Below are 24,149 nucleotides of genomic sequence, written 5' to 3'. Positions count from 1 at the left end.
GCGTGATCACACAGTCGTCCAGAACAGCTGACGCTCTCATGCATGTTTCAATGTTACTTGCCTCGAAGCGAGCACACAAGTTATTTAGCTCGTCTGGTAGGCTTGTGTCACTGGGCAGCTCTCGGCTGTGCTTTCCTTTGTAGTCTGTAATAGTTTGCAAGCTCTGCCACATCCAAGGAGCATCGGAGCCAGTGTAGTACGATTCGATCTTAGTCCTGGTTCGTCGGAGGGCATAGCGGGATTTCTTATAAGCTTCCGGGTTAGAGTCCCGCTCCTTGAAAGCGGAAGCTCTACCCTTTTGCTCAGTGCGGATGTTGCCTGTAATCCATTGCTTCTGGTTGGGGTATGTACGTACAGTCACTGTGGGGACAAATTCATCGATGCACATATTGATGAAGCCAGTGACTGATGTYGTGTACTCCTCAATGCCATCGGAAGAATCCTGGAACATATTCAGTCTGTGACAGCAAAACAGTCCTGGAGTTTASCATCTGCTTCATCTGACCACTTTTTTATTGACCGAGTCACTGGTGCTTCCTGCTTGAATATTTGATTGTAAGCAGGAATCAGGAGGATAGAATTATGGTCAGATTTGCCAAATGGAGGGCGAGTTAGAGCTTTGTACGCGTCTCTGTGTGTGGAGTAAAGGTGGTCTAGAGTTTTTTTCCCCTCTGGTTGCACATTTAACGTGCTGATAGAAATCAGGTAAAACAGATTTAAGTTTCCCTGCGTTAAAGTCCCCGGCTACAAGGAGCGCCGCCTCTGGATTAGTGTTTTTCTGTTTTCTTATGGCCTTATACAGCTCATTGAGTGCGGTTTTAGTGCCAGCATCGGTTTGTGGTGGTATGTAGACAYCTACATAAAATACAGATGAAAACTCTCTAGGTAGATAGCTTATCATGAGACACTCTACCTCAGGCGAGCAAAACCTCAAGACTTCCTTAGATATCGTGCACCAGGAGTTGTTTACAAATATACATAGACTGCCACCCCTTGTCTTACCGGAGGATGCTGTTCTATCCTGTCGATAGTGTGTACAACCCACCAGCTGTATGTTATATTCATGTCGTCGTTCAGCCACAACTCGGTGAAACATAAGATATTACAGTTTTGAATGTCCCATTGGTAGGATATGCCTGCTTTGAGTTCGTCCCATTTATCCAGCGATTTTACGTTGGCTAACAGTACGGATGGCAAAGGCAGATTTGCCACTCGTTGCCTGATCTTCACAAGGCACCCCGAACTCCTTCTGCGAAATCGCTGACTCTTTCTCCTGCGAAAGACGGGGATGAGGGCTTGTTCGGGTGTCTGGAGTAAATCCCTCCCATCCAACTCGTTAAAGAAAAATGATTAGTCCAAATGTGAGTAATTGCTGTTCTGATGTCCAGAAGCTCTTTTCAGTCATAAGAGACGGTAGCAGCAACATTATGTACAAAATAAGTTACAAACAATGCGAAAAAACAAACAAATAGCACGGTTGGTTAAAAGCCAATAAAACGGCAGCCATCCTCTCCGGCGCCATTACTGTTTCTAAGCTAGAACAGGGTAGTTAACTAATGCTAATGCCCAGAATTCAAATAACAAATCCACAAATGAAATCAGAATACCCACTGGTAGTACCATCAGGGCTAATCTTCCTGGATATGTACAAGCACAGTCAGACTCAACCCAAGAAACACTTCTGGTTGTACTTACAGTAATACCTTTAACACTTATCAGTGCAAACCTTGAGTTTGCGTAAACACATCTACCCTTTAAGAGTTTTGAATGTCTCACTCACCTCTCTGTCACTCAAGTCTGAAGGTAAAATGGTACTGCAGTTGCTGCTACCAAAAACCCATTCAATAATACAAAAACACCCCAAAATTCAGACCTGGCGCTAGTTGTTGTCTGCAGCTGACGTAGATCAAATCTATTTCAAGAGTAGATCAGTCCTGACTCTTTAATCTGAACTCCCTGTCATTGGTTGACACCACCACCGTCTCCCAGGAGACCGGATGCCCTGAGCAGTGAGCAGCCAATCAGAGTGCAGGATTAAGAGAGGCGTCAGCTACTGGAACAACAAGCTGCAGGAAGTTGGCCCGCGTCGGAGGTTAGCAAGAGAGAGAGAGAAAGAAAAAAAGAAAGAGAGAGAGAGAGAGAGAGAGAGAGAGAGAGAGAGAGAGAGAGAGAGCGAAGAGATTGTAATGATAGAGAGAGAAAGAGCGAAAGAGAGAGAGAGAGGACAGACAGACACACCGGGGCCAAAACAATGAAACACACAACAGACCGACCCAAATCTTTTAATTATGATTAACTAGCAATGACAATGGGCAACGGCCGACAAGACTACAGATTCGTTTCTGGAATGTGTCTTCCTAGCAGGGTCTTTTGTAGGACTTTGCCAGTCATGCAGAGATCGAATTCGTAATTACTGCATATGTGCAGAACACTCGAAAGTCAGATGATTCAGACAGAACATTCAGACATCAACAGACAGAAACATTCAACAGACAGAACATTCAGACATACAGAACATTCAAACAGACAGAACACTCAACAGACAGAACATTCAAAGACAACATTCAACAACAAAGACAGAAACATTAGAAAGACAGAACATCAACAGACAGAACATCCGAAAGACAGAACATCAGAAAGACAGAACAATCCAGAAAGACAGAACATTCAGAAGACAGAACATCCAGAAAGACAGAACATTCAGAAAGACAGAACATCCAGAAAGACAGAACATTCAGAAAGACACAGAACACTCAACAGACAGAACATTCAACAGACAAGAACATCAAGCAGACATAGAACATTCAACAGACAGAACATTCAACAGATAGAAAATTCGAAAGACAGAACACTCAACAGACAGAACATTCAACAGACAGAACATTCAGACATACAGAACATTCAGAAAGACAGAACACTCATCAACAGAAAGTTCAACAGAACACTCAACAGACAGAACATTCAACAACATCAGACATACAGAACATTCAGAAAGACAGAACACTCAGGAAGATGGCGGAACACTCAGATGGAACACAACAGAATGGACACCCCAAACAAAACTTCAGACAGAACCCTCAGGTAGCCTGTACCCAGATATTACCTCTGTGCTGTAGGATTAAGGTCAGGACATAATGTGCTGAGGAGACTATACTCAAAGCCAACCTATCACCATACACAGTATACAATACTACTGTATCAGGGTCAACGTAGTCTCGCGTTACCAGACTTCCAAGTCTCGTTCATCACTCGGTTATTCAGAAGCAACGTGAGAAAGTTGTAAATTCGAGATTTGGATCAATGCCTTAGACACTGGCATCCTTTTATGCTCGAAGGTTGTTTTGTAATATGATTGAAAAAGCAGAATGTTTCAGATCATAAAATGACTGATTAAGTTTCCAGAGGCAGCATAATTTCCAGAGATTGTATTGGAATGTATTAAATTAAACTGTTAGGGCGTGAGTGTGTGTGTGTGTGTGTGTGTGTGTGTGTGTGTGTGTGTGTGTGTGTGTGTGTGTGTGTGTGTGTGTGTGGTGTGTGTGTGTGTGTGTGTGGTGTGTGTGTGTGTTGTGTGTGCTGTGGTGTGGGTGCTGTGCGTGCGTCGCGTGCGTGCGTGCGTGCGTGCGTCGTGCGTGCGTGCGTGCGTGCGTGCGTGCGTGGTGCGTGCGTGCGTGCGTGCGTATGAGAGGTGGTATAAAGAGGATTAGGCCTCTCACTGTCCGTCTCACAATATGGCCGCCTTATGCCGAGTGTTACTGAGACATAAACAAGAGTTGGGTAAGATTGTCTAATAGCACAACACTGCCGTCTAGGGGATAGAGCAGTTATACACACACCCCCACACAAGCATGTAAACACACACACTGAACAAATCCACATTCTCTACCGTTCAAGCTCATTCAAGTCGAAATCGGACACCTTCAGCCTTGAGTAGTTTTGTGCTGGTGGAAGTCAGAATGCTCAGCTACAATATGTATAAAAGAGATAATGAGCTATTTCAAATAGCCTTACACTGGATTTCTGCATTCTGAAACATAGTGCCTCACAAATATGCCCTGAGTGAGTAACTATGGGGATATATTCACATGAACAGACATATCAATGTATCGTATCGCATCATCTCAGTCACCATGGCTCAGTGGTCACTGTTACTGTGTGTCTGTCCTGCTACTGTCTTGTGTAATAATCATACATTATGTTTTATAATCCAATCCACTCTTTAGGGTTAATAGAGAATGGAGAAAAGAGAAGAGAAAAGGGAAGAGAGAAAGAGATGAGAAGAGAAGAGAGTGTAAAGAATATACTAGAGAAAGTGAGAGAGGGGAAAAGAGGAGAGAGAGGGGGAAAAAGAGGAGAGAGAGTGAGGGAGTAAAAAGAGAGAGAGTGGCTAAAGGTCTGCTGGATGCGGAGTGGACCAGATGCCAGTCTCTAGCACTGTCACTAGTCTAAGTGCTGCTGGTAAATGTCAATGCACAATTACAGAACTTTCATTACGCACACCTGGCCCCAATACCAGGGGGTGGCAGGTTGCCTAGTGGTTAGAGCGTTGGACTAGTGACCGAAAGGTTGCAAGATCGAATCCCTGAGCTGACAAGGTAAACATCTGTCGTTCTACCCCTGAACAAYGCAGTTAACCCACTGTTCCTAGGCTGTCATTGAAAATAAGAATTTTTTCTTAACTGACTTGCCTAGTTAAATAAAGGTTAAAAATAAATAAAACAATTCCCAGTGATTAGTAATTGTGTCCTTGGTTTACCATTGTCCTGTCGATTATTGTTACAATGTCCGTTGGTTCGTGAAAGTACCTGTGCTATGTTGATTTGGCTTTCATGCCACATATATTGTGCAAACGATTACGGGTCTCGTCCCGTGTGATAATCATTGTGCGATTGTGTTATTTATTCAAGGTACTCCTCGCTCTTTTGTTTGGGTGTCAATACTGTGTTTTGTAATAGTGTTTGTTTGGTCTTCGTCCCGTGCCGTGTAAAGGCATTGGGTAAATGTAAAACCCCTGTTACGCATTCCTGTGCCTGTCTCCCGATCCCTTATACCAGCGTGACAGTAAACTGATTATCAGGGCTGTTTCTTTGTGTGTGTGTGTGTGTGTGTGTGTGTTGAGGGAAATGCTGCTTCTCTACAGATGGAAAACTGTGAAAATGCAATGGTGAATTGACTGCAATGTCAAGAGTAGAGGTAACTGCCAAAATATTGGAAACACTTGAGTAAAAGAGGGATACAAAGTATATTGAAAGTAGCAATTACCATCCCATCATGCTTAGGGTCATGTATAAAAATGCTGGGTAGGCCATTATTTTGGTTCCCATGACTATGCCCCCATAGGATAACAATGCCCCCATTCACAGGGCATGCGTGGTCACTGAACGGTTTGATGAGCATGAAAACAATGTAAACCATATGTCATGGCCATCTGTCACCAGATCTCAACCCAATTAAACACTTATGGGAGATTCTGGAGCGGCGCCTGAGATGGGATTTTCCACCACCATCAACAAAACACCAAATTAAGGAATGTGCCACGGTGCATCGAAGCTGTTCTTGTTCATGCTGGCCCAACGCCCTATTAAGGCACTTTATGTTGGTGTTTCCTTTATTTTGGCAGTTACCTGTATGTGTGAACTATGAACACAAAGACTGCTGTTGCCCATTAAATGTCCATTTACTCCATGTGCAATATGGAATCTGCCATGGCATTCAACTTTTCATTGTTCATTTATTCAAACACTGGAGCCTGTCTCCTCCCCTTCATCCTCCCCTGATGATTGAAGTGGATTTAACAAGTGACATCAATAAGTGATCATGGCTTTCACCTGGACAGTCTACTATGTCATGGAAAGAGCAGGTGTTACTAATGTTTTGTACACTCAGTGTATTTCTGTGTGTGTGTGTGTGTGTGTGTGTGTGTGTGTGTGTGTGTGTTCAACTCTGCTAGTACGGCTTCATTGAGAGGAGGCACAGAAGGAGTACAGCTTGATGGTTCCGTTAACATGACGTCTAATACACACATACTGCATCCAGTTCCTCTCTGACTCATCATCTTTAAATACAGATTGGTTACATTACACTGCTGTACATATATGAAATAGTCTCTCGTTACAGACACCAAATCGAGTAGCTGGCCTGCGCACGTGAGAGATTTGGTTCTGGGTTCTGAGATTGATGTAATAGATATTATCCCTTAACAGACTAGAATGCAACTACCCAATTTTCTGTTCTTCCATTGCAATTGTGCTTCCGCTTACATACATATCTGGTACAAGGTGCTCTTCCAATATTCAGGGCTACCCAGGAATATTATAATAGGGTAAAGTATTGTGCTGTTGCCTACAGTATATACTCTGCCCCCAGGTGAGAGCCAGCTCACCTGGTCGTTTGGTGACGCTCAGATAAAGCAGAGGCAGAGAGGCTCTGGACATTACTGTTCATTAATAATTCACCTCGAGGTTTCTTTCTGCTTCCTTATGTTTTGTATTTTACACTGTTACACTTATGTGACAAAGTCATAGGCCCTAGTTTGATCTATAAATAATCAGGATCTCATCACCTGTCCATTCAAATTTCCATCAATAAAATGCAATTGTGTTCGTTGTCCGTAGCTTATGCCTGCCCAAACCAAAACCCTACTGGCCAGTACAGCTGAAACCAGGATTCATCTCTGAAGAGCCCACTTCTCCAGCATGCCAGTGAAAGTGAGCATTTGCCCACTGAAGTCAGTTACAAAGAACTGCTGAGGACAACGAGCACACATACAATCTTCCCTGAGGCAGTTTGAGGTCGAGAGATTCTTCATTTGTGCAAACCCACAATTTCATCAGATGTCCGGGTTGCTGGTCTCAGACGATCCAGCAGGTGAAGACTGACGTGTCGGTCCTGGGCTGGCGTGGTTACACGTGGTCTGCGGTTGTGATGCCAGTTGGACGTACTGACAAATTCTTTAAAATGACATTAGAGGCAGCTATTGGTAGAGAAATTAACATTAAATTCTCTAGCAACAGCTCTAGAGGACATTCTTGAAGCAAGCCAATTACTCTCCCTTAAAACATGAGACATTGTGACACAACTTCACATTTTAGTGGCCTTTGTCCTCAGCACAAAGTGCACCTGTGTGATGCTGTTTAATCAGCTTCTTGATATGCCACACCTGTCAGGTGGATGGATTATCTTGGCAAAGGAGAAATGCTCACTAACAGGGATGTGTACAAAACTCACTAAATGAGCTTTGTGAGTATGGAACATATTATTCCAGCTCGTGAGAATGACAAAAACCCAGTCTGTGCGAAATCAAATCATAATTTCATTGGGCATGTTCACCCACTAAATGGTGTCCAGTTGGGTAGACTGACAGCACAAATAATTTCTATTCCAAAATTAAAGACAAGGCTATATAAATTACAGACCATAAACAGTTTCAGTAGCTTTGCCAGTTTATTCTATCATAAATAGCTTCAAATATTTATTTTATGACTAACACTGGTACAGACAAAGTCCACAATTTATAGGAAGCACGAACAGTTGGACATTCATATCAGTGCTATGGGGATGCAATAGGTCTCATTTGTTGGGGTGTTGTGCTTGGGAGTGCAGTGTTTTAAATATACACAAACTGCTGTAGCTACTGAGTCCTCTCCTGTGTTCTAACTGGGTATGGGTGGGTGGTTCCTGGGGGTTTTGCACGCTAGGTTTCATCAGGCCTGTCCTATCCGCAGGCCGGGTTTACAGACAGGCCGTCACTGGTCCAGGACACAGCCACTTATACCCACAATCCCAAAGGAGAGGTCAGCCAGCAGGATGGACAGGGGCTCAGAAATCACAGAGACATCACAGGTATTTAGGAAGGTCCTTCTCAATCACCTGTGAGGGAGAAAGATGAGTCAGCGCAAGGTTCCTATTATAGCGTTATCCTGAAGTTCAACAAAATCAGGGACAGCCCTTTAGTCTTTCAATAATATCTCTGGTTACCCTTCATGCAAGTCGGCACAACTTTGGTAGCCAAATGTGCTTCATAAACCATATAACTGGCCACTATAGGGTATCCTTTCCCTACAAATAGTCAAACATGAGATTAGACTGATGCATGACTGCTGTCCACTTACAATGGGGTCGTCCATTGGCCCGTATCTCTTCACCACCTGCCCTTCTCTGTTGATTAGGAACTGAAGGGAAACGCACAGCATGACATACAYTACAATAGACCATAGCAAAATGTTTAGCAAGCAACTTAATTCAATTGTGTTAATCATGTCATTGAGAAAAAGTCACCTTTGTGAAATTCCATTTGATGTTACTGTGGACAGAGAAACTTCTGTTACAACCATAGAGTTAAAGCATTAAAATGTTCTGGGCAACTGGACCCGAAGTCAAAATAATCTAACAGATAGGTGAAAACCAAATAGGACTTGGCGCATAGACCCATCGGGGGGACAAAACTCACTTTCCCAGAGTACCCTTTCCCTTGGGCTGTTCCTTCATCCACTTAAAGAGAGGGTGAGCGCTGTCTCCATTCACATCGATCTTGCTGAACATGTCAAACTGAACGTCAAATTGTTTGACAAACTCCTTGATTTCCACCTCTGTACCTGGCTCCTGGAAAATGAGAAGCAATCAAACCATATAATTAGGATTGGTTGGCAGAATGGAAATTCCAATTCAAAGCCCGGTGGCCATATTGGTTGTACAACTGCCCCCATGACGCGACACCCTTGTGGATGAATGAAAAGGCTATGCCACAGTAGTGGTTTGAACCGGCACCATACCTGCCCTCCAAACTGGTTGCAGGGGAAGCCCAGGATGCGTAAACCTTTGTCAGCGTAGGAGGCGTGCATTCCCTCTAGCTGAGTGTAGTTTACTCTGGTCTTACCTCATTTAGAGGCGACGTTGGTGATGACGCAGACAAACCCCCTGGGCAGAGGAGAGAGAGAACACCGTGGGGGGGGGGGGTATAACGTTAGACAGGTAGTACCCATACATGGGGTGAGTTCCTATTTTTCTGAGCCTMCTCCCTCACCTGTATTTCTCTAGGGACACATCTTCACCATCTATGTCCTTGGCGCCAAACTCATAGATATATTTGGCTGTCTTCCAGTCACCCACTTGCTCACACTGAGAAAGAGGGAGGATGTTATTCTACAGTACAGCAACTGAACCAAAGGGGTAATGTTGTGCAAACAGGGAACATGACCAGGACAATGGAACGACCACATATAAAAAAAWTWAAAAAGTCAATAKAAATAATTTCTGGGTAACAATTAAGTACCTACCTAATAGTTCAATGTCAATTTTAAATGGTATTTTGCTAAAAAGCAAGTATTTAGCTAGGACTGTCTGGGAGTGGTCTGAGTAGGGAGGGCAAACCAAGCCGTTATTGGAAGAGAGTCTTATAACTGTTGGTCTATTAACTCAGTTACCGACTMGCATTGTCACCATGTGGTATAAAATGGAATTTGAGGTACTTGGCCATAATGATTAGGCTGATCAGTATGCATAAGGATCAGGTACCACACGTAAGCCACACTAACACTTCCATAACCACAACAGCAACTCCTCCGCAACGTTTAGTATGACTTCAGGGAGTGACAGACTTGTTCCATCGTCATAAATCCCGATGGCCCTGAAAATGACTCAATCATTTCTCAATACTGATAAGGGCCTACGTAAAGCACACTCATTTTCAAACCACCACCCACACAACTGGCTGATTAGAAGATCCTGTGTAAACTGGATTGTCAACCAGCAACTATTAAGACATAGCACCGATAAAATACTACATCAGCTGTTGTACAATATGAAACAAAAACAGAATTGACTGCAGTATACTGCCCTAATTTTTAGAAGAAATGTGATTAAAATGAAAGATTAAACTTCAAATGCGAGAACTTTACTTATAGCATTTTTATTTGTTTGTATTTTACCCCCTTTATCTCCCCAATTTCAATCTTGTCTCGTCGCTGCAACGCCCAACGGGTTCGGGAGGTGAAGGTAGAGTCATGCGTCCTCTGAAACATGACCCGCCAAACCACGCATCTTAACTCGGAAGCCAGCCGCACCAGCCTGCAGGCACCTAACCCGCCACAAGAGCTCAATGAGCCAAGGAAAGATCCCTTGGCCAAACCCTCCCCTTAACCGAACGATGCTGGGCCAATTGTGCACCACCCTATGGGACTCCCGATCACAGCCAGTTGTGACAACCTGGGAAAGGAACCCGGGTATGTAATGATACCACTAGCACTGCAGTGCCTTAGACCGCTGTGCCACTCGGGAGACTACTTATAGCATTTAAGAACATAATTTTATAAAATATTATTGTTAAAAGTCTGGACTTAAAATCGGTACTGATGGTGTTCCAAATAAGCCCACCACTTAATAATTGCAATGCATTTCTAAGTGTTCAAAACTGACATTTAAAAAAAATGTTGAATCATATTAATCTCCCCTAAAGTTAAAAGAAAATCATTTTTCATGAAAGAAGCACTCATAACAGGATGACCAATCATATCCACAGAGAACAATGTGGACTTGGGCTTTTGTTCTTGCCAACCAGTATACACCTGACTCAACTAATCATAGACTCAGGTGTGTTATAGCTTGGTTAGAACACAACACACAGTGGCCTTCTGTTAAGAACCAATGCACAAAGACCATAAAACAACTTTGAAGGAGATATCTGAATGCTGATTCACATTTGCTGTACTGCTATTCTTGTTAATTAGTTCAACTGGTCTTCCTAAAGTGTATCTACAGAAAGTTTATAAACACCCTCTTATATTATAAAAGGTACAGGCGGTGGACAAAAAAAAAATGGAATCACCTGGATGAATGAAGACATGAAGTGCTTGAGTAGCTGCCAGTCTTCTCCGTCCCATCATTTGATTGCATTTTTGTCCACCACTTGTATGTCTAAATCCCTAATCTTATTATTCTCTTTCTGCGTCAACGACTACCTGTCCATTCCAAACATCATGGAGAGTACAGAGGTTTTGAATTGTTCCTCATCTCAGTAAAGGCATCATGGCTAGATGCGCAACTCATTTGTGTTATACTTCAATTTGAAAAAATAATGTGCAGGTTCATTAACCATTACAAACTCCCACACATTTTCCCAATGTGATTCAATGCAAATTGGGCTTAATTGGAAGTGATTAATGGTGGGGAAAAATATTTAAGTACTCAATATTTGSAAGCCAATGATTTGGGGTCTAAATACACACTACAATTACAACATTATGCAAAGTTCATTTTGACCATATTGAACAATATTTACTGCCATTTATTCTGTATAGAGGGAATGCTTTTGGTGCTACTGTAGCCTTTAAGCCCACATGAGATAAACAATTTACAAAAATTGAAGGTATAACAACAAATGCAAAGGTCATTTAACTGTAAAATGACAAAATGCATACAAAAATGTAAGCTGAGAATGTCTGAAATCTTGTAATTCACCAAGTTGTTTCTATTGTTTACTGTGACATGCAGATACAACTACTAGCATGAAAGAAAAAAAYAAGAAGCAAGAAATAGTAATTAATGCCAATGAAATATATCAGCACATTACTCTAAATTTAGATAAAGTATGATCACTTACTGGGAAAGGTACTAAAATAGAGAAAATTCGTTTCTGAAGGTTGCCTCTGTTTTCAGCTTTGAAATTTCCCACTAGTGGGAACTTGGACAACTTTAAGTCTGATTGGCTTAGAATAAAAACTGTCAGATGAATTGGTTTAAATATTACAAAGCAGATTTTTTTTTAAATCTATAGATGGAAGTGGGCTCAATAGGTATGGTTACGCTAACCATACATATACTAATTGGGGTGTTCCTCATTTAAGTTTACCATGTTACGGTTAGTCTATGAGACCAGGCTGCCTCACGTGATCGAGCAGTTTGCCAAGACTGGCTGTCATGTCTTCATAATGCTACACTCAGGTAGTCGGAACAAGACCGAATATTTCCGATTTGCTAACTGATTGAACGCGGCACAAGTATAATAACTAGTAAGCAAGCCGGAAATGTCCATATTGCGACTAGAACGCGGCATAAAATGGATAGTCACACATGGATTAAGTACCACAACTAAACTAAAATAACCGCAACATTTAGTATGACTTCAGGGAGCGCGAGACTTCTCCCCCTAGCCTCAAATCCTGATGGCAATGAATTTGTCATTTTCTGGACTCAAACTTGACAAAGGCACCATTACGCGCAGTCACTTCCTATATTAGAGTTGTAAGGACATCAATAGTTTGCATTATCACAACCATATAAACTGCTCATTACTAATTACTTGGTCAGCACGTTCATTTCAGGCTCGTGATTAGTATACCGCCATTCTGCTAAAATGTATAATGGTGCTTAGCTAGCTAGACAACTGTAGTAGTTGATTCGTCAGCTACAGTACCTTAACTATCTTCTTTTTTTTTTTTTACATCTAACTTGAAAACACAGACATGAAACAGCAGTCATTTGTTGGGATGACCATTAGCAAGCAGCTGACGGGCAAGTTAGCTAATTTCTCCAAACTAGCTGGCAAATGTTCCACATCGGACAGAGTTTACCGTTGTACCTCCCGACATTGTGTAAAAATAGCAGTCCAGTATTTGACCTACCTTTACATCTCAAACACTCATGATACGTTTAATGTCACAAACCAATAACTACCTAGCATAAAAGTTTAGCACACAAAACATTCTTACCATTGCTCTACAGATTCCCCTGCTGCCCACCAAACCAAAAACTACCGCACGCTTTACGATCCACATCCTGTGACTAAGCTGTTTAAGTAGTGTAGTCCCGCCCAGTGAGGGGAAACCATTAAAGTAGCCAATCCCTGCGCTGTTTATTGTGAAGCTAATATAAAACAGTTTGAATGGACATTAACTTGATGGTATAAAAAGTCATTAATGTTGGTGAGGGAGTTAGTCAACCATGGTTTGCCAGTACTGTGAAAATATATTGTGTAAAACAATGAATTCGAATAATTTATCTGCACTGTGTGTTAGTTAGCCAGCCAATTTTATTAGTGTTGGGGAGTCGACTCCATAACGTCACTCCCGGTGTCGACACCCATTTCCGCTAGGAATCGACTCCTCGACTCATAAGATTCGGTATTTTTGCATAGTCTATTCAGTTCGAGAACACAAACTCTCGCATATTTCACAGCAAAGAAATAGCGAGCTAGCGAAGGAGAGAAATAACATTTAGACCCAACCGAATCATGAGAAAACAAAAAGATAATTACTTGACAATTTAGAAAAAATTAACAAAAAAACAGAGCAAACTATAATGCTATTTGGCCTTAAACAGAGAGTATACACAGTGGCAGAATACCTGCCCACTGTGACTGACCTAAACGTAAGGGAAGCTTTGACTATGTACAGACTCAGCATTGCCTTGCTATTGAGAAAGGCCGCCGTAGGCAGACCTGGCTCTCAGGAGAAGACAGGCTATGTGCACACTGCCCACAAAAAGAGGTGAAATTGAGCTGCACTTCCTAACCTCCTGCCAAATGTATGACAATATTAGAGGTACATATTTCCCTCAGATTACACAGATCCACAAAAAAAAAAATGTTTTTTTGATGAACTCCCATATCTACTGAGTGAAATACCAGTGTGCCATCACAGCAGCTATATTTGTGACCTATAGCCACAAGAAAAGCACAACCAAAATACAACCCATATTTATGTTTATTTATTTTCCCTTTCGTACTTTAACCATATGCACATCGTTACAACACGGTATATAGACATAATATGACACTTGAAATGTCTTTATTATTTTGGAACTTCTGTGAGTGTAATGTTTACTGTACATTTTTGTTGTTTGTTTTACTTTAGTTTATTATCTACTTCACTTGCTTGGCAATGTTAACATATGTTTCCCATGCCAATAAACCCCCTTAAATTGAATTGCATTGAAAGAAATGGGAGCGCCACAGCCAGGTTTCGGTAGGTATGTCGGCAACCAGGCAGCCAGTCAGAACCATGCATCTGTAATCAAAAGATGTAGGCTATAGGCTATCACAATACTGTATTTCGCAATTCCTTGGCTTGCAATGTCTCGGGCAAGTTCACTAAAGTAAGGGCTATCAATGAGTAGGCAGAGCTATTCTACACGCAACAGACCGAATACCAAACCCATGCTAGTGTAACGATGTGAAATGGTTTGCTAGGTAGCGGTGGTGCGCGCTAGCAGCCTTTCAGTCGGTGACGTCACTTGCTCTGAAACCTTGAAGTAGTGGTTCCCCTTGCTCTGCAAGGGCCGCGGCCTTTGTGGAGCGATGGGTAACGATGCTTCGTGGGTGACCGTTGTTGATGTGTGCAGAGGGTCCCTGGTTCGTGCCCGAGTTGGGGCGAGGGTACGCCATAAAGTTATACTGTTACACTAGTGTTTTTATAGCAAAGAGAAAGAGCAAGCGAGGGAGGGAGAGAAAGGATCGGGACAGGCAGAGAGGCAGCCAGAACCGTTTGCATAGGCTATATCTTGGTAATCTGGATCTATCTTGGTGGGGCAAACATAGCTTTTTTTTTATGCATGCCAGCAAAGCCATACACAACACAACACTAAACAATACATTAATTGCACTATAACGGTAACGAACGGTGCCCACAAACTGTTAGGGCCTACATAAAGCTGTCCCAACAGCAGAGCTTTCTGTTCAGCACCATGGAGTGAATCCTTATCACCGCTACACTTGGCTATCAGTGGAGCCTTGTCTGGCAGCGAAACACTTCAATCAGCCTCATTTACTGCCTTTTTAAAAAGCATACACTAAAAAGAAAAGGTTCCTGGAGTATCCTTTATGGGTTCTTCAAATTGAAACTGTGGGGGAACCACTATAAGTTCTTTGAAAAACCCATTAAAATGCTTCCTCAAAGAACCTCTTTTAATGGATCCTCAAATAACCTCTTGAAGAACCTTTTGGGATTCATTTTTTCACTACCCCCCATTCCCTATTATTATTAATAGTAATAATAATAATTTGCATAACAATAACACAATGTTTTAGTTGTCAGTGTTTATTATGATTTTAGTGCCAAAGCAGAATAAAAAAAATCGAAATATGAGGCAAACTCCCAGCAGAGCCCCAAGTCCAATGGGTTTATCCTCTGGCGTGTTGATGTTCTCCGTATCCATAGCCAGAATGATTTTGCAGGGCATGGTGATCAAACAGGTTTCCTGTTTTATTCATCAGAGGTGAATCCAGAGGTGAATCCAAGATGGCGTAGCAGTCGGACGTTTCTTTGTCTTGTCCTGTCCCGTGTAAATAGTCTTCGTATTTTTCGTATACATTTCGTATATATTTTAATTTCACTTTCCATCTAGGAACTGAATATACATTCCTACATTCCGCCTCACCCAATGTGGTACGGACCTGCTATTTTTTTTTATACTTTAGAACCGTAACCCCAATCAGAAGCTAGCCAGATAACTAGCTACTACCTGCTAGCTAGTAGTCAGTTAGCCACTGCTGCGTTCACCCCTCAACTCGGACACAGCCAGCTTCAATACCGGGCCAATACCTGCCAGTCTGCAAGCGCGGAATCAACCCAGAGCATATAGGACTGCTTTTTCTCTACCACATCACCGGATCCTGACGCAAGCTCTGGACAATTACACCGTATCACAGCTAGCTAGCTGCAACCGAGTGGCTACTACTGGCTAACACCTCGTCCCGAAGCCAAGCACCAGTTAGCCTTGACTAGCCTCAGCTAGGCCCATCTGCCGGCTACTGAAGAGGTCTACCAGCGAATTCTTGGGCGTACAATACCAGCTACAAGCTAATTATCCATTTTTTTTGCCGCTGCTAGTAGCTTTTACCTTCTGCACAGACACCAGCCCTGTTATTAGCCTGGATATTATCACCAATTTACCAGCATCGGACTGTCTCTCGACAACAACGCCGGATTCCTGCCGTAATCCTGAGCCACTACTTCTGATCCTCACAGCTAGCTTGTAGCTAGCGCACTCGCCACTGCCACGAAGCTCACGCACTCAGTTGCAAACACTAACTTTCAATCCAATATCCACAACTCTCTTTCGCCATCGCCATCTGGCTTGGATTCTCTGTCACACAACCACGTCTGAGCAGACCCCCTCCGTCTGAGGCAGACCACCCCCGGCTACTAACTTTAAACGCCGCGTGCTAGCTTAGTGAGGCTCCCTGCTCCATCTACGACGCTTGCCCTGGAACGACTATGCACTTGGCTACATAGCTGCTACTCAGCTTGACTGTCATATTCACTACCTTCTGTTATATTGTGTTTATCTGTCGGCTCTGTGCTTACATCAGGATCTTGGTGTAGTTAATCCGACCCTCTCTGCCTAGTCGCGCCATTTTTACCTGTTGTTGCTGTGTTAGACTAGCACCCTGTTATTGCTGCTGTTATCTTACCTGTTGTTTTATGCTAGCTCTCCCAATCAAGACCTGCAATCACTTTATGCCTTATTGTATGTCTCTCTCAAATATCAATATGCCTTGCATACTGTTGTTCAGGCTAGTTTCATTATCATTGTTTTGGTTTGCAATGGACCCTGTAGTTCCACTCTCCGTACCTCTGATACCTCCTTGGTCCCACCCCCACACATGCGGTGACCTCACCCATTGAGACCAGCATGTCCAGAGATACAACCTCTCTATCATCACCAGTCGCTGTGGCTTGCCTCCGCTGTACCCAGCCCCACCATACCCCTGTCTGCACATTATGCCCAGAACTATTCTACCACCCCATAATCTGCTCCTTTTATTCTTTGTCCCAACGCTCTAGGCGACCAGTTTTATAGCTTTAGCCGCACCCTCATCCTACTACTCCTCTGTCCTCGGTGAGTGGAGGTAAACCACGCCCTGCATGTCCCCAGTCCACCTCATTTGTTGACTTCTGTGATCGAAAAAGCCTTGGCCTCATGCATGTCAACATCAGAAGCCTCCTCCCTAAGTTTGCTTACTCACCGCTTTAGCACACTCTGCCAACCCTGATGTCCTTGCCGTGTCCGAATCCTGGCTTAGGAAGGCCACCAAAAATTCTGAGATTTCATACCCAACTAACACTTTCCGTCAAGATAGAACTGCCAAAGGGGGAGGAGTTGCAATCTACTGCAGAGATAGCCTGCAAAGTCTGTCATACTTTCCAGGTCTATGCCCAAACAGTTCGAACTTCTAATTTTAAAATTAATCTCCCCAGAAATAAGTCTCTCACTGTTGCCGCCTGCTACCGACCCCTCAGCTCCCAGCTGTGCCCTGGACACCATCTGTGAATTGATCCTCCCCATCTAGCTTCAGAGTTGTTCTTAGGTACACTAAACTGGGATATGCTTAACACCCCGGCATCCTACAATCCAAGCTTGATGCCCTCAATCTCACACCAAATCAATCTAAGGAACCCACCAGGTACAACCCAAATCCGTAAACAGTGGCGCACCACTATAACATCCTACTACCTCACTGCCCTTCACCAAATAACATCTCCTCTCTCTCAATCAAGATCACAAGCAGATCATCACGTCCATTGCCTGTATCCGCCACGGGTCCGCGGTCAAACGACCACCCCTCATCACTGTCAACGCTCCCTAAAACATTCTGCGAGCAGGCCTTTCTAATCGACCGGCCCGGTACCCTGGAAGGAATTGACCCTCCCGTCAGTTGAATGCCTGGTCATTCTTTAAATGTTACTTCCTCACCATATTAGACAAGCATGCTCCGTTCAAAAAATGCAGAACCAAGAACAGATATAGCCTTGGTTCACTCCAGACCTGACTGCCCTCGACCAGCACAAAAACATCCTATGGCGAACTGCAATAGCATCGAAGAGCCCCCGCGATATGCAACTGTTCAGGGAAGTCAGGAACCAATACACGCAGTCAGTCAGGAAAGCAAAGGCCAGCTTTTTCAAGCAGAAATTTGCATCCTGTAGCTCTAACTCCAAAAAGTTCTGTGATACTGTAAATCCAGGAACTGAGAGAGCAACAGCCCTTCCAGCGCCCACTGCACTGAGGCTAGGAACACGGCGTCACCACCGATAAATCGTGATAATCGAAGACTTCAACAAGCATTCTCAATGGCTGGCCTCTTCCTCCTGCGCGTACCAACCTTGGCCAACAGCCCGCCCCCCCCCGTGCTATCTCGCCCAAGCCTCCCCAGCTTCTCCTTTACCCAAATCCAGATAGCAGATGTTCTGAAAGAGCTGGAAAACCTGGACCCATACAAATCAGCTGGGCTTGACAATCTGGACCCCCTATTTCTGAAACTGTCCGCCGCCATTGTCGCACCCCTATCACCAGCCTGTTCAACCTCTCCTTCGTATCATCTGAGATCCCAAGGATTGGAAAGCTGCCGCGGTCATCCCCCTCTTCAAAGGGGGAGACACCCTGGACCCAAACTGTTCAGACCTATATCCATCCTGCCCTGCCTATCTAAGGTCTTCGAAAGCCAAGTCAACAAACAGATCACTGACCATCTCGAATCCCACCGTACCTTCTCCGCTGTGCAATCCGGTTTCCGAGCCGGTCATGGGTGCACCTCAGCACGCTCAAGGTACTAAACGATATCTAACCGCCATCGATAAAGACATTACTGTTGCAGCCGTCTTCATCGACCTGGCCAAGGCTTTCGACTCTGTCAATCACCATATTCTTATCGGCAGACTCAGTAGCCTCGGTTTTTTCTAATGACTGCCTTGCCTGGTTCACCAACTACTTTGCAGACAGAGTTCAGTGTGTCAAATCGGAGGCATGGGTCCGTCCTCTGGCAGTCTCTATGGGGGTACCACAGGGTTCAATTCTCGGGCCGACTCTTTTCTCTGTATACATCAATGATGTTGCTCTTGCTGCGGGCGATTCCTGATCTCACCTCTACGCAGACGACACCATTCTATATACTTCCGCCTTCCTTGGACACTGTGCTATCTAATCTCCAAACGAGCTTCAATGCCATACAACACTCCTTCCGTGGCCTCCAACTGCTCTTAAACGCTAGTAAAACCAAATGCATCTTTTCAACCGTTCGCTGCCGCACCCGCACGCCCGACGCATCACCACCCTGGACGGTTCCGACCTAGAATATTGTGACATCTATAAGTACCTAGGTGTCTGGCTAGACTGCAAACTCTCCTTCCAGACTCATATCAAACATCTCCAATCCAAAATCAAAGCAAGAATCGCTTTCTATTCCGCAACAAAGCCTCCTTCATCACGCCGCCAAACTTACCCTAGTAAAACTGACTATCCTACTGATCCTCGACTTCGGCGATGTCATCTACAAAATAGCTCCAATACTCTACTCAGCAAACTGGATGCAGTTTATCACAGTGCCATTCGTTTTGTTACTAAAGCACCTTATACGACCCACCACTGCGACCTGTATGCCCTAGTCGGCTGGCCCTCGCTACATGTTCGTCGTCAGACCCACTGGCTCCAGGTCATCTACAAGGCTATGCTAGGTAAAGTGCCGCCTTATCTCAGTTCACTGGTCACGATGGCTACACCACCCGCAACACGCGCTCCAGCAGGTGTATCTCACTGATCATCCCTAAAGCCAAAACCTCATTTGGACGCCTTTCCTTCCAGTTCTCTGCTGCCTGCAACTGGAACGAATTGCAAAAACCTCTGAAGTTGGAGACTTTTATCTCCTCAACAACTTTAAAAATCTGCTATCCGAGCAGCTAACCGATCGCTGCAGCTGTACATAGTCCATCTGTAAACTACCCACCCAATTTACCTACCTCACCCCCCATACTTTTTTATTTATTTACTTTCGCTCTTTTGCACACCAGTATCTCTTCTTGCACATGATCATCTGATGATTTATCACTCCAGTGTTAATCTGCTAATTTGTAATTATTCGATTTATTGCCTACCTCATGCCTTTTGCACACATTGTATATAGATTCTCTTTTTTTTCTACCATGTTATTGACTTGTTTATTGTTTACTCCATGTGTAACTCTGTGTTCTGTTCACACTGCTATGCTTTATCTTGGCCAGGTCGCAGTTGCAAATGAGACTTGTTCTCAACTAGCCTACCTGGTTAAATAAAGAGAAAAAACAGAAAAAAAAAAAAAAAAAAAAAAGGGAGGGTGAAGTCTGTGAATCCCAAAAAAAATTATTATACAGATGATTAACAAAACATGCACACAACAGTATTCATACCTTGGTTTTTGTGGTAAATGTGAATTTAAAAAACTGTTTTGATAATGGTTTTCAGACACATACCTTATCCATAATGTAGAGACCTATGGGATATTCATTGAAGAGGTGGTGGTAAATGCATGGTAAATGTGATCTGCATAACATAACATACCAATACCAATAGACCTTTGTATGCCTCCTCATCTATATACCTGCAGACACAAACACAAAAGTGAGCAGTTCGGTCATCTGCACCCAATACAGCTAGCCTTCAACATATTTTTATAGCCTACATATTCTTACCTCTTTGTTGATTGATATCCATTGAATTGTGTCCATTTTCTGTTTTAGAAAGATTTGCACAAATTTGAAAAGATAGATGATATCATCGTAAAACAATATGAATTTAGATCATACAAGGGACAAACCTTACCTTAAATTAAGGAGATCTTTACATTTTTCAGTTAAGTGCCTGCACCTGCTGTCCTTTCAAATCCAAATGTTTCAGTTGAGCAGTTAGGTTCCTGCAAGAACCCCCAACAACTAAGGAGGTTCCTCGACGAACCCCACCTCCTATGGGGTTCTTGGAAGAACCTTTTGGTAACCTTTTTTTCAGTGCCAAGAAGCCCAAGGTTCTTCTAAGAACTTTGAGGATCTTAGAAGAACCCTTGTTGAACCCCTAATTTTTAGAGTGCATATCATCCCATGGGATTCGTCAAGGCTGCACACAACTGAAATATTCTAGTTCCTACCTTCCTACACATCCCCTTCTATATTCAAATATTATAGGCAAATGGGCAGCATCATGTTCATTTCTGTCCTCTAGAATGCAAATGTAGTCTTCCTAGTAGGACACTGCAATAATGAGGTGGTGTGTGTGTGTGTGCGCATCAGTTTCTGCGTGTTTTGGGAGTCGAGCAGGAGTCGACTCCTTTCGACTCCAAACATCCTGAAGTTGTGCACCACTAAGTTTTAGTGGAAGGACTCCATAATTCTTTCAAATTAACTGCCATTATACCATGGCATTGTTGAATACTTGTTCCTGGATCGCTTGAAGGGCATTCTAGAGCATTCATTTATTTCCCATTATAAACTGGGTATATCAGACCGTATACCACGGGTATGGCAAAACATGTATTTTTACTGCTCTAATTACATTGGTAATCCGTTTATAATAGCAATACGGCAATTTGGGGGGTTGTGGTATATGGCCAATATACCACAGCTAAGGGCTCTATCCAGGCACTCTGCGCTGCGTCATGCACAAGAACAGCCCTTGCCGTGGTATATTGGCCATATACCACACCCTCTTGTGCCTTGTTGCTTAAATAACGCATGGTATATTTTCATGGGAGAATTCAATGGCTATAGTTCATTTTTACATGTTCTATGTTTGAGCTGCTTTTGAAAGCAAAAGTCGAATTGAAACATTATTGGCATTGTTGAATTGGATTTTCATAATAGCAAGCTAAGGGTGTGTTCGTAAATTCAATCTGGAGTGCCAGAGTGCCCTCTCGGCATTAGTAAATTCAGAGCATTGTCAGATTGTCCGTTTGTAAATTCAGAGCGTTTCGCTCTCTGAGCGTTTAGAGCGCACACTGGACGCTCTGGCAGAGGAGTAGGGTTGATCCGAGCATTCTGGCCTCATAATCTTCCAAGATGGTGTAGCAGTCAGACGTCTTTGTCCTCGTCATGTCGTGTCCCGTGTGTATATATATTTTTATATATTTTTTCTTCGCATATCGTTTTTATATTTTTCTAAACCTCAACTTTAAAATACTCTCCCGCAACCTGCCTCACCCAATGTGGTATGGATCTGCTATTTTCTAAAGTATTTTTCTTTACTTTCGAACCGGAATCCCCCAACAGAAGCTAGCCAGCTAACTAGCTACTAGTCAGCTAACCACTGCTAGCGGTCTTCAGCTAACCTCTAGCTCGGAAATCTCTTGCCAGTTTGCACAACGCGATTCAAACTAGAGCATACCGGACTTATTTTCTCTCCATATCCCCGGATTCCTACCGCAAGCTCTGAACCTTTTCACCTGGATCATCGCAGCTAGCTAGCTGCAATCTGAGTGGCTACTCCTGGCTAACGTCTTTGTCCCGAAGCAAGCACCAATTAGCCTGGAGCTAGCCCATCCTAGGCCCATCTCCCGGCAAGCTGAACAGGTCCATCAGCCACTCCTTGGGCTACAATACCTATTTTGCCAATTGGCCTGGACCCTTTTTACTACAAGAAGCCCTGCTAATCCATCACGACTGGACTACCGACGTAATCTGCCCGAGGGTTCTTTTTCCAACAGGCCCCTCCGTCGCGACGTCCCCTGAATGCCCATCTGCTAGCCTGCTAGCCGCGGCCTGCTAGCTGTCTAGAGCATATCGGACTGTTAGCTGAATAGGTCCATCGGTCAATTTCTTGGGCCACTATACCTATTTTGCCAATTGGACTGGGCCCCTTTGCTACACGGAACCTTACTAATCCACCACGGCTGGTCTGCCGACGGAACCGCACGACGAGGCTACAACAGACTCCTTCCATCGTGACGTCCCTCTAAGAACCTTCTGCTAGCTTGCTAGCCCCGGCCCGCTAGCTGTCTGAATCGCCGTGTCTCTAGCCAGCTTAACTACTCACTATGATCACTCGGCTACGCATGCCTCTCCCTAATGTCAATATGCCTTGTCCATTGCTGTTATGGTTAGTGATTATTGTCTTATTTCACTGTAGAGCCTCTAGCCCTGTTCAATATGCCTTAGCTAACCCTTCAGTTCCACCTCCCACACATGCGGTGACATCACCTGGTTGAAATGATGTTTCTTGAGACAATATCTCTCTCATCGTCACTCTATGCCTAGGTTTACCTCCACTGTATTCACATCCTACCATACCTTTGTCTGTACATTATGCCTTGAATCTATTCTATTGCACCCAGAAACCTGCTCCTTTTACTCTCTGTTCCAAACGTACTAGACGACCAGTTCTTATAGCCTTTAGCCGTACCCTCATCCTACTCCTCCTCTGTTCCTCTGGTGATGTAGAGGTTAATCCAGGCCCTGCAGTGCCTAGCTCCACTTCCATTCCCCAGGCGCTCTCATTTGTTGACTTCTGTAACCGTAAAAGCCTTGGTTTCATGCATGTTAACATTAGAAGCCTCCTCCCCAAGTTTGTTTTATTCACTGCTTTAGCACACTCTGCCAACCCGGATGTCCTAGCCGTGTCTGAATCCTGGCTTAGGAAGACCACCAATAACCTTGACATTTTCATCCCTAAATATAACTTTTTATCGACAAGATAGAACTGCCAAAGGGGGCGGAGTGGCAATCTACTGCAGAGATAGCCTGCAGAGTTCTGTCATACTATCCAGGTCTGTGCCCAAACAATTCGAGCTTCTACTTCTAAAAATCCACCTTTCCAGAAACAAGTCTTTCACTGTTGCCGCTTGCTATAGACCACCCTCTGCCCCCAGCTGTGCCCTGGACACCATATGTGAATTGATTGCCCCCGATCTATCTTCAGAGCTCGTGCTGCTAGGTGACCTAAACTGGCACATGCTTAACACCCCGGCCAGCCTACAATCTAAGCTTGATGCCCTAAATCTCACAGAAATGATCAATGAACCTACCAGGTACAACCCCAAATCCGTAAACACGGGCACCCTCATAGATATCATCCTAACCAACTTGCCCTCCAAATACACCTCTGCTGTCTTCAACAAAGATCTCAGAGATCACTGCCTCATTGCCTGCATCCGTAATGGGTATGCGGTCAAACGACCACTCCTCATCACTGTCAAACGCTCCCTAAAACACTTAAGCAAGCAGCTAAAGCAGCCTTCCTCACCATCTTAAATAAGCATGCCTCATTCAAAAAATGTAGAACAAGGAACAGATATAGCCCTTGGTTCTCTCCAGATGTGACTGCCCTTGACCAGCACAAAAACATCCTGTGGCGTTCTGCATTAGCATCAAATAGCCCCCGTGATATGCAACATTTCAGGGAAGTTAGGAACCAATATACAC

General features: G+C 43.8%; 1 protein-coding gene and 1 long non-coding RNA gene across 3 annotated transcripts; both read right to left on the bottom strand.

The window, feature by feature from the left end:
* Positions 1-7,424: 7,424 nt before the first annotated feature.
* LOC111957159 (phospholipid hydroperoxide glutathione peroxidase-like) lies at positions 7,425-12,813 on the bottom strand. 2 transcript variants are annotated; one of them, XM_023977907.2, is made up of 7 exons: positions 12,705-12,813; positions 9,023-9,117; positions 8,772-8,916; positions 8,450-8,601; positions 8,278-8,302; positions 8,112-8,171; positions 7,425-7,869 (listed from the first exon to the last, which is right to left on the bottom strand). In XM_023977907.2, exons 1-7 carry the CDS (start codon positions 12,768-12,770, stop codon positions 7,837-7,839), a joined length of 576 nt encoding a protein of 191 aa, XP_023833675.1. In that variant the 5' UTR covers positions 12,771-12,813; the 3' UTR covers positions 7,425-7,836. The 2 variants fall into 2 exon arrangements, 1 of the variants encoding a protein (XP_023833675.1); XR_011474571.1 differs by lacking the exon at positions 8,278-8,302 and having other exon boundaries at positions 7,830-7,869.
* A 7,273-nt stretch (positions 12,814-20,086) lies between these two features.
* Positions 20,087-20,843, bottom strand: LOC139023493 (uncharacterized). Its single transcript, XR_011474626.1, has 3 exons — positions 20,566-20,843; positions 20,436-20,474; positions 20,087-20,344 (listed from the first exon to the last, which is right to left on the bottom strand). It is a non-coding gene; the product is annotated as an uncharacterized lncRNA (long non-coding RNA).
* Between the last annotated feature and the right edge of the window lie 3,306 nt (positions 20,844-24,149).

This window comes from Salvelinus sp. IW2-2015, linkage group LG32 (assembly GCF_002910315.2).
Source record: "Salvelinus sp. IW2-2015 linkage group LG32, ASM291031v2, whole genome shotgun sequence".
Lineage (NCBI taxonomy): Eukaryota > Metazoa > Chordata > Actinopteri > Salmoniformes > Salmonidae > Salvelinus > Salvelinus sp. IW2-2015.
The sequence above is the reverse complement of the archived record's forward strand: the minus strand, read 5'-3'. Positions and strand labels throughout refer to the sequence as shown.